Source organism: Vigna umbellata, chromosome 4 (genome assembly GCF_029865625.1).
Source record: "Vigna umbellata cultivar VRB3 chromosome 4, Vumbellata_1.0, whole genome shotgun sequence".
Taxonomy (NCBI): Eukaryota; Viridiplantae; Streptophyta; class Magnoliopsida; order Fabales; family Fabaceae; genus Vigna; species Vigna umbellata.
This window is the reverse complement of record NC_142168.1, coordinates 17,353,769-17,364,727: the sequence shown is the minus strand read 5'-3', so window position 1 is coordinate 17,364,727 and position 10,959 is coordinate 17,353,769. Positions and strand designations below refer to the sequence as shown.

General features: G+C 37.7%; 1 protein-coding gene across 1 annotated transcript; it reads right to left on the bottom strand.

Moving 5' to 3' along the window:
- Nucleotides 1-824: 824 nt before the first annotated feature.
- Nucleotides 825-1,700, bottom strand: LOC124820796 (uncharacterized). The gene has a single exon (XM_047292562.2). The coding sequence runs from the start codon at nt 1,698-1,700 to the stop codon at nt 825-827; it is 876 nt and encodes a 291-aa protein (XP_047148518.2).
- Between the last annotated feature and the right edge of the window lie 9,259 nt (nt 1,701-10,959).

The following is a 10,959-nucleotide window of genomic DNA, read 5'->3' as shown; positions in this document are numbered from 1 at the left end:
CCTCTTCCTACACGTTTCCAGCTGGGAATTGGTTGCCATCACTTTCCTTTCAATGTCTCACAACCACTTCTTGCTCCGCGATGTGATCTTTCATTCGCTTCACCAAGGCCTGGTGTCTTTCTTCAAACTCCATCGACCTCCATCGCTCCTCTTGCACCTCGATATAATCCTCCATTTGTTTTATCATGGCTCAATTCCCTTTTTCTGCTTCTGCTAGCTTCCAACGCTCTTGGTTCATATCCACCTCAAACGACGTGGCCATTTCTTTCATCTGATGCCCCGCTTTTTCTACCTGAATTTGCGCTTCCCTTAGTCTTTTCAGGGCTTCTCGCTTATCTCTTTTGGCCTCTTCGTAGAGGTGTTTCCATTGTTTTCCCTCTTCCAATGCCGCATTCTTCTCCTTCACTCTCATGGCTAGCTCTTCGTTTGCGGTCGCAAGATCTTGCTTCAATCGGAATGTATAATCTCTTTCGGCCTTCTGGCTTCTAACAATTTCTTCATAGGCCCGTGCTCCTTCCTCTTTAGCATTCCTCATATCAACAAAATCATTGCGCGCAATTTGTAATTCTTTTCCCAACCTAGCATTCCTCTCTCTCAGTTTTTCCATCTCCGCCTTCAACTGCTTCATCTCTTCACTCTCTAGGTCTTGGGATCGCCCTTCATTAGCTGGCTGATCACTGATTTGCTTGAAAGGCAATTTGACTTCCTTTACCCTTTCTAGGATCCATGTATGATAACTAACCTTGTCGTCTACCACTCCTAACCTTAGATCCTTTTCAGCTCACACAACACTTTCCCAAGCGCTTCTAACTTTCCTCAACATTTCAGTGCAGCTCGTCCTCATAGTAGATGAAAATTGTCATGAGATACGGTGAAGGTGCCCATTTCATGGGATGCCCGAATTGTCTTTGAACCAAAAGAGGGTTGTAATTGATGCAATATCGGGCCCCTATGAGAGCTACATTGGGAAAGCGGCCACAATGTTGGATAGACTGTTTAATCCCAAGCCAAGGAAGATGCCATTTTACTTTCCCTCCATTCAAGCTAGCAAAGAAATGGGCCCACTCATTTCCTCCTTTGTCCTTAAGCCCTTGGTGTGACAGATTTTCTGAAGGACGCTTGACATTGACTGCGCCTTTAAACACACGTGCAGTCATCCAAGCGTACAGTGCCGACAAACAACAAAGGATTTTCTTCCCCTTCCTTTCGTGACAGAAACTCATGGTCCCATAAACATCAGTAAGGACTACCGTTACAGGATTCTCCGATCTCGTCTTTCTCGCCACGAAGACATCTATTGCGGTATAGTCCACAAAATCTTCTATTTTGGAGAATAAAACAATGTCGTACACGATGAGAGCTAGCACATCCATGAAAGTCTCCCACTCTTCCTTATCAGCCAGATGCTGCAGGTACTGTTCCAGATATCCATGTGTCAGTCCACACATTTGATGCCTCGTTACCAACCTATCTTCGAGTTCCTTGGGTTGTAATTTCATTATGGCAGCAATGGTAGAGATAGAGGCGTGATGCTCCAAGTGCTGATACGGCGTGGTACCCTCCAGGGGTAAACCAAGTATATGCTCAAACTCTTCTATAGTCGGCGCCAACTGGAAGTCTTGAAAGGTGAAGCATCTTAGCGGAGAGTCGTAATACTGGGCAAGGGCTATGATAGCAGGCAACTGTACTTCCACTTCCATTAGACTCAACAAATTTCCATACTTCTTCTTGAAGGTTTCTCTTTATGTTCTTAACGCTTCTGCCTAAGTTTATCAGTCCTGTTAGATTTCCCCCATGAATCCTTAGGCGAGGTTTCTTTCTTAAAACGGTAGAATCGGTCTGCTGCGTAGTACCGGATCTTGTATCAACTTCCATCTCGTATGAGATCAAGTGAATACCTGTGATTTCCCCTAAAGCCAGCATGTTACCAAATGATGAATGAACATGATGCATGGTGACACAACGAAGTAAAACCAACATGACTAACAAAGCGCATGCAATGTCAATATTTTAAACAAAAAGAAACAAACAATGTGAGGGTTACAGGAATACACATTTCTCCCTTCGTTCCCTAATAAAGGTTCACTACTTCGGATTCAAGGTCAACCATATGAAATCTCACCAGGATGGTTCCCTAAACTTAAAGGTCGACGGTCACTAGAGCTATGGCCCCCTTCATGGCATCTCCACGACAGTCGAGTAATCAACTAGACGCGGAGACACAAGTTAAGAGAACAAACTCTAGCTGGGATTCTCACGATAGCCAAACAAGAAGTATGTCCCAAATGGCTTCGCTACACAACCCCTCTATTTCTAAGTTACACTCCGACCCGGGTATAGGACCCCACTCATGATATGCATAGTGTGAAGGGAGAGCGCAATGCATACCCAAACCCTCACCTGCAAAACAACCAGAAAAATCCCAAGCAGATATAGACATGTTTTCTACCTAGGGTTCGATATAGAAAAATCAAAACAATTCACATGCAATTACTTCAAATATCAAACATAGATAAAGAAAAAAAAAGAAGAAAAACATAAAGCAAAACCACATCGCATTCGCGCATCTAATTAAATGGCTTGACTCTCTAACTTCCCCAATGGAGTCGCCATCTGTCGCAACTGGAATCGCGACGGGACGACGATCCAAAAAAAGACGGGTTTTAGAAAAAGATTTGAAGTCGCCACCATAGTTTATTTTGGAAAACTACGGGAAAACCATAAAGAAAGACACGGTCCAAGAAAAGCAGATTCTGGGTTCGGGAGTCGGTTACGCGTAGGGAAGGTATTAACACCCTACAACGCTTGCCTGAAAGCAGTACCTTTAACTAAATAGGCGAATGTGATGTGGGTTTCAAAATTTTTAACTATCCCCAAAAACAAAACTCTAAATAAACAAAATATATTTGTTAGTTTTTTGGCCCGACAAGGATTGACCTTACTCCTACGTATTCTCACTCAGAATGAGAAATCAGGGTTACGTGGTTCTGCTAGAAAATTTTGTTTAAGGAATTGTTTGAGAAATTGATTATGGATAAATTTGGATTTTTTTGGGGAAGTGAACCTGACAAGGACTAGCCTTGCTTCTACGTATCTCCACTTTTGATGGAGAGTCAAGGATCACGTAGTTCTGGCCGAAAGGTTGATTGTTGTTTGAAGATGTGAATGTTTTATATTTTGGTATTTTTATGTGAGAAGGAGAAAAGGTTTTTTAGCACAAGGACGATGTGAACGATCACACATGTGCCTAAACCTTAAAAATATATTTTTGTATTTTTTTATAAAAGAAGAGAAAAGGTTTTTAGCACAAGGATGATGCGAGCGATCACACATGTGCTTGACCTTTAAAATATATTTTTGTATTTTTTTATAAAAGAAAGAGAAAAGGTTTCTAGCACAAGGACGATGCGAGCAATCACACATGTGCTTGACCATTAAAATATATTTTTGTATTTTTTTATAAAAGAAGGAGAAAAAGTTTTTAGTACAAGGACGATGCAAGCGATCACACATGTGCTTGACCTTTAAAATATATTTTTGTATTTTTTTTAAAAGAAGGAGAAAAAGTTTTTAGCACAAGGACGATGCGTGTGATCACACATGTGCTTAACCTTTAAAATATATTTTTTAATTTTCAAAATATTTGTAATTTTAATATTTTATCTTTTTTTCTTATTTTTGTAATTTTTATGTAAAACAAAACAAACAAGTCCAATAGATATAAATAAAACAAAGGGGTGAGGGGTTATCATACAAGGGGTTACATATAATAAAACCTAATAGTCAAACAAATGATAAAAGCATAAAAATAAAATAAAAGCAAGAGAACATCCCAATAAGAATAGGAGTGTAGAGATAAAAACTAGAGGTACGGAGTAAAATTGAGGCTCTTTAGTTTGGGTCAAAATCCCTTTTCTCCAACTTTGTATTTGCCAAGGTGTAAAGATGAAAATAGGGGGTGCATGAAATGTGTGCCCAGGTCCAATTCCTTTTTTATTTTTGTTTGTAGAAACAGAGTGGGCTTAAGCCCGAATGGAATGGGTGTATACAAGTGAAAACGGCAGTGTCTAAACCACTTTTCTTTCTAATAATGGACTGGGCCTAAGCCCAAGCGGAAAGGAGTGTGAAATGGAAAGCAGGGGGTGCAAGGAAAAATATATCTCTTTTTTTTGTTTTAGGGTTTGGCCCAATTTTTGTCCAGAAATCCCTAGGGGTTCAGCATCTCCCCCTTCATTCCCAACAATCATACTCAGTTCTCCAGAGACCCAAGATCTCTTTCCCCTCCCGGAGGTTCGCTGCCGCTCCTAGCCAGAACCGGCCTCCACGCCACCGCCTTCCACCAGTTTCGTCATCGCCGGCAACAGCAGGTGCGCCCGAAACCACCGGCGACCAACAACGTCACCGCCCTCTCTTCTCCCGGCCAGGAAACCCGATGAAGGGGGTCGTCTTCCCTGCGCGCATACGGCTGCCCCTGCCAGACCAGCCACCACGAAGAGGCCCTCCGCCTGGTCCATGACGTCGCCGGCGATCCCAAGCGCAACCAGGGTCGCGGCTGGCCGCGGCGTCAGATCTTCTTTCTTGTCCAATTTCCGTGCGATAGAGGAGAAACCCCTTGGGTCTTAGAATGACACCGGCTGTCGCCTGGGCAAGCCCGACCACCATGAGCCACGAGCCGGGACGCAGCCGGTTGTAGCGTGAAGGCCCTCCTCACCCTCCGATTCGGCGCGAGCTCTCTCCCTTCTCTGTCGAACACCGCCTGAGCAAGCCCAGACGTCTCGAACCAGGACGCTACCAGCGCCACAAATCACGGCCCAGGTTGCCGCCGGTCGCCGCACCCCAAGCACCGTCTTTCGGGCCACGAGCGAAATCAGTCGCCGTTAACGAAACCGGCCACTGTCGTCCTTGCCGGAATTTGCTTCCTCATCGGCGCCGTCAGCACCATTCTCCTCCCTCCCCATTCGAGAGTCCTTCTCTCAAATGCCAAACGTCTTCAGCAACACCACCGTCGATGTCGAGGACGAAAGTATCTTTCCTTCTCTTTTTCTCATCCTTTTTTATTTATTGGTTTAGTTTGGTATTGATTGATTCGTTCGATGTTTTTCTACTGGGGTTGGAAACTATGAGTGTGTGTTGTGTGCATATGAGTGTGAGTGGTCATGGCCGTTTTGGAATTAATCTGATGAATGTTGTAGCATAGAAATGTTGAGGGAGATCCCGTTAGATAGAAAAACTATTTCTGCCTTTTGTTTTGCTTTATGAAGTGTTGATGTTAGGGAAGTGTATACCTATCTTCTATTGTCATTTGTATCTGATGAATCTTGTCGATATTGAAACTATATTTTGGGTGCAACTTTGATTGACAGAGGATTGTCACAAATAAAACAAACACAACTATGTACATTGATCAAACATCATTCATTCATTTCCCAGCATGCATAAGGAAAACATATATATGAGCATATAGACGAAAGAGTTAAGGTATACGAAGACTTACCTTCGCAGCTTCAAAACCCTTTCTTTTGGCTCTGGTCTCTCTGGCTCTCTTTGACCGAATCTTCTTTGGATTACCAATATGTTCTTGCAGGCACGGAAAAGTCAGGTTGAATGGGCACTAAGGTTTGCGGATGGCAACCAAGGTGAAGGTGAAGGCAAAATGATTCCCCCCCTCCTTTTTTAATGACCGTGATGAAACGATTTTCGAAAGCCAACCCAAACTTCTGTCTCCTCTACTTCCTAGGAGCTCTGGGATATCTTCTGGCGTGGGATTTCCTTTTGTTTTTTTTTCTTTCTTCATGTTTACTGTATCGGTTATCAGTTGGCAGAAGCTTGTTTTTCAAAAAAAATCCTTCCCCTTTGATGTATACTTGTAATCCTACGTAGGGAATTATAGGAAGAGGAGCCGAAGCCTTTTGTCACTGCCATTGTAAATGTACATTTTGAGCATTGCTTTTGTCAATTGTCTCTGCTGCCTTTTGTCCCTGAGCATTGTTTTACATTATAGGAGGGGTTGACCTTGGGATCTTGCTTTCCTATTTCTTTTTCTTTTTTCTTCTTCTTTCTCTTCTCTTATTCTTTTTATTTTTTTATTTTATTTTATTATTTTATTAAAAAAGTAAAATTAAAACATAACTTAAAAATAAAAATAAAAATGAAAGAAAATAGCATAAAAATAAAATAAGACAAAAATAAAATAAAATAAACCTATTACAGTCAATCCGAACGAAATTGGGTGTTGACAAGGAGTATCAAATTAAAAATATGTTAAACAATAATTTATCTGACAAAATCAAGATTAGTTCACTTTATTTGTTTCTTTTTATCTTTTTAAGTGAAGAAAGTCTTTTAAAAAATAGTTGGAATAATCAAGATTAGAAGTTCACAAGAAAGAACAATTTCAATTTGCGGTTCATTAATGTGTCCTATTTTAAAGGAACAAAGAGTCCAAACATCTCTACCTAATAAGATTACACATTGGAGGATTGTGCTATGAGAATTCAATTAAAAAAATACTATTATCTAATCTTATTTTTCTTATATGGATTTATTTATAAGGTAGATAATAAAAAAATCTACTTTTGTGTTGTGGTTGAAGTTTGAGAAACTATGATGTAGTCTATATATAATAAATGATTCCTTAAATAAAGAAATAATATAAAAATAGTAATTTTTTCTCTCCTAATTTATAAAAATAAGTCAATATAGTGAATTTGAATTATTATTTATTATTATGTTCTCATTCTTTATTCTTTATTCTTTATTTGTCTTCTCTTTTTCTCCTTCTCTTTTTCTACTCTTTTTCTTCTCTTCCTTTTTGTAAAATCTTATTTTAATATAATATTGTTACTAAAATAAAACATCATAGATCTAATAATTCAAAAGCAGGTAATCCATGCACTAGAATATGTTATTATAGTTATACAACATGTATAACCATAACAATGTGACAGGTACCAAAAATTACAATTTCATGAACTAAAATATAACATAAAACAATTCAACAATTTTTCAAAAGGGTTACAAAGCCAAGAACTTCTAAACTAATTTCTAAACAGTTGCATCATCATCTCTCTCTTAACATGTCTCTAATCTTATATTCTCATTTTCTCACACCATTGACGTGATCATTACAAGAGAAGGAACACAAAACAACAAAAGTCATAAACAATACGAGAGTAAGCTAATAGGCAAAGTGAAAAATCATATCATTAGAATCTATCCAATCATTCCCACCAAGCATACATAAAGACATACATTTTACAAACATATACAATTTTTATCCATTATCCGGATAAATGCATTGATATCGGATCCTTAAGAGTTGTGCACTTGTAGTGGTCTCTACGACTTTGTACAACCTTACCAATGGGTTTCAACCTACTACTCACAAAGTAAGTTGTAACATCCCAAAAATACAGTAATAACCATATAATAGAATTAATTACATTTAATAATATAACAGTTTAGTCTTACACTAAACAACGAACGTTTATGGCCGAACGGCCTTACATAAGTTTTCCAGCTAAACTGTACCAGATAATCGAGAACCTGACCGAACGGTTTACAAAAGCCAAATACCGAACGGTCAGATAACGAGAAAAGAGAGGAGGTGACTGGACGATCACCTCATACTAAACTATTATTCTACTAACCGAACATTTTACGGTTCGGCCTTCACTTCCACTTCGACCAAGTTTTCTTCTTCCAGCGCCTCTTCCAATGCCTCTTCTAGCAGCGCGTCTCCTTCTGCTCACATCCACACGGATGATCATTGCAACGACAAGACGGACGCACAAGACGAGACAACACAAGGAAAACACAGGGTAAGCTTATGTAATTTAATTCATGCATCAACATATAAGTTAAACAATTCAACACACAAGAGCATTTCAACGTTGGTATCATACAAAGCCTATCACTAGACTGACCGTCCGGACTGTATGAAATCTGTGTAGCTACAGGCGTTCGTGCACCCGAGTGATGTAGTAACTGGGATACACTCAACAGCTGCCACCCGAGGTTAGCCCTACCTGTCCAAAGTACCCCTAAGGACTAGGACCTCTTGTCGTTCCCACACATGACCTACCCTCCTCTACGTGAAGACGAGTACTCACGGAACATCAAGATGAACGGCCAGCTTACTATTCCCACCACATAACACATTCCACTCTACATGAGTTGAATAGTTATTGGGATGTTAGGATAACTCCTCCCTCAGGATCCCTACAACAATTCATACACTAAGAAACATACATCAAAAGGGATTTTCTCCATAGAAAATACCTACATTATCAACAATTCCACAAATTCAACCAATTACAGATTACTCATATTTTCAATAGTCTTGACAAAGAAGTCGATGATTCATGCTTGATACTTTCACATATATGAAATACATACTACAATTTCAATTTGCTTTATACATTCAAAAACACATATTAGAAGTCACACAACATATTTCTCTCTTGGAAATAACTATTTCCCATAATTGTTATCAAATACAACGTTCTCAAGTATATTGCATAACAACTTAACAACACATTGTACAAATTGTTTGAGATTTTAGAAATACAACTCTAGCTTGTAAAAAAACTGCAAAAATTATGTTATTACATTCAAATTAGAGTTAATTGAATCAAGATTACAATTCAAAGAGAATAAACTCAATTGGGTAACTATGAAAAAAGTTATGCATCTAACAAACAATAGAAGTCAAAGTTGTAAACCACCTAAACTATGGGAATCTTACAAAAACAATTGTTCTAACTACAAACCTTCAATTGAATATCCCAACAGTTCATCAATCATATATAATTCATCTCATTTCTAAAGCAAAATAAATCTTCCACTGCAAAAGATGAAATATGAAGGATAAATTTTAAAAAGAATCAGAAATTTTAAAAAGGGAAATGAAAATTTTGATTGAGAAAAAAAAGAAGAAAGAAAAGTTAATGGATATTTGTTTTTTTGTCACAATACAAATTTCTAAATCCTAGTATATTATTGTAAAAGCATAGAAAATATGAGGTTGAGTTATATTTCTAAAATGTTTTAATAAATTCTTGATAAAACAAATATATCATCAAATGGATGATGAACGCATTTATAAGATTTTGTTCATCTGAAAACTGTAACATCTTGTAATCTCACACTTGATAATTCATAATTGATATATTGTAGCATTACATTTAAGGTAACATCCCTTAATCTCACACTTGATAATTCATAGTTGATATATATATATATATATATATATATATATATATATATATATATATATATGTTTTAAACTCAGATTTCAACTATAAACTCATAAATATAACTCGAATTCTTCTAATTTATTCTTCTATCTCTTTCTTCATTGGCACTGAATCAGACACATTCCTCCATCTGCTCCCGTATAACGAATTATACGATCATCGCATATACACAAACACAAACAAGTAGGGTGAGCTAACATGCAACCAATCATTTATAAAACATGCATAATTACTTTGATACACACAACAAACCTCATATAATAATTATGTCAGACACTGTCGTACCATCATACAACAATCGCATCATAAATACTCATCCATTACTTTGATACACTCAACAAACCTCATATAATAATTATGTCAGACACCCTCATACCATCATACAACAATCGCATCATAAATACTCATACCATCATACAACAATCGCATCATAGATACTCATCCCACAATACCACAATTACTAATAGATACTCATCCCACAATACTTAATAGACACTCATTCCACAATACTCAATAGACACTCATTCCACAATACCCAATAGACACTCATTCCACAATACCCAATAGACACTCATTCCGATGATATGTTGATGAGCGGTCACGGGAGGTTATGCACTTGTGATGACTTCTACTTCTTCTTACAAATACACTTCCCCAAAATACTCCATACCATCCACAAGGTTAGTCCTCAACACTATGTCCAAAACTGGCACATAGATCATAACCTCCTGCCCCTTTCACCACATAATTCATCCTTCTCTACTTGAGATTGGATGATTATTAGAGTATCAGGATAACCTCCAACTACAGGACCCTCAACATCAACATATACACAAATACCATATCATTATTAAATCTCTCCACGAGACTCATACCATGATCATATTCCTCAGCTCACATTATACCCTTACAAAATCTTCCCATAATACTCATATCATGTTCAGATGCATAAATTCAAATCCAATAAAATCCAATCATCGCAGAAATCATACAAAATGAATATATCACAAAATAAATTAACAATACTAAAATATCACCATAAATGGTCACCGGAGAAGAATCAAATGTTTGATGAATCAAACTCACCATAAACGCCAGTACATATGACTAGTCACAACTTATTGGATTTGACCAGGGCTGCTCTATGATCAGGGATGTACCAACTCCGGTTTTTAAGATTCCTCTATCCTACCATCACAATTATAATTCATAATTCCATATCTACCACAATAACATGAATTCATCAGAAATTTTCATTCCAACAAGATATATTGCACAATAATTTAACAGTACATAATCTGTTCAACAAGATTTAAGTTAAAAACTTGTTGAGTAGACTTCCAGGAAAGAGAGGTGTGTCACAATGGACAACTTAAGTACCAAGTCTTTCCTTAGCCAAAGTGTTCCTCAACTAGTTTGAACAAAAATGTCTTATTTACAGATTCAAAACAACAACATATAATATTAACACAGAAATTCAATATAGATAGATATATAACAAGCACCTATGTTTTTCATTAACAGTATTCACACAGAATTTCAAGACATGAATAGTAATAAAACAATACTAATTCATAATAAAAAAACTTAGAAAGGTTAGCTCCCCTACCTCTATTCCAGACTTAATCTCTTGCTCAGAATCTGTTTTCCCCGAAAACCCTCCAGAACCTCTACTCTTCTTGCAACTTTCTCACTTGATTCT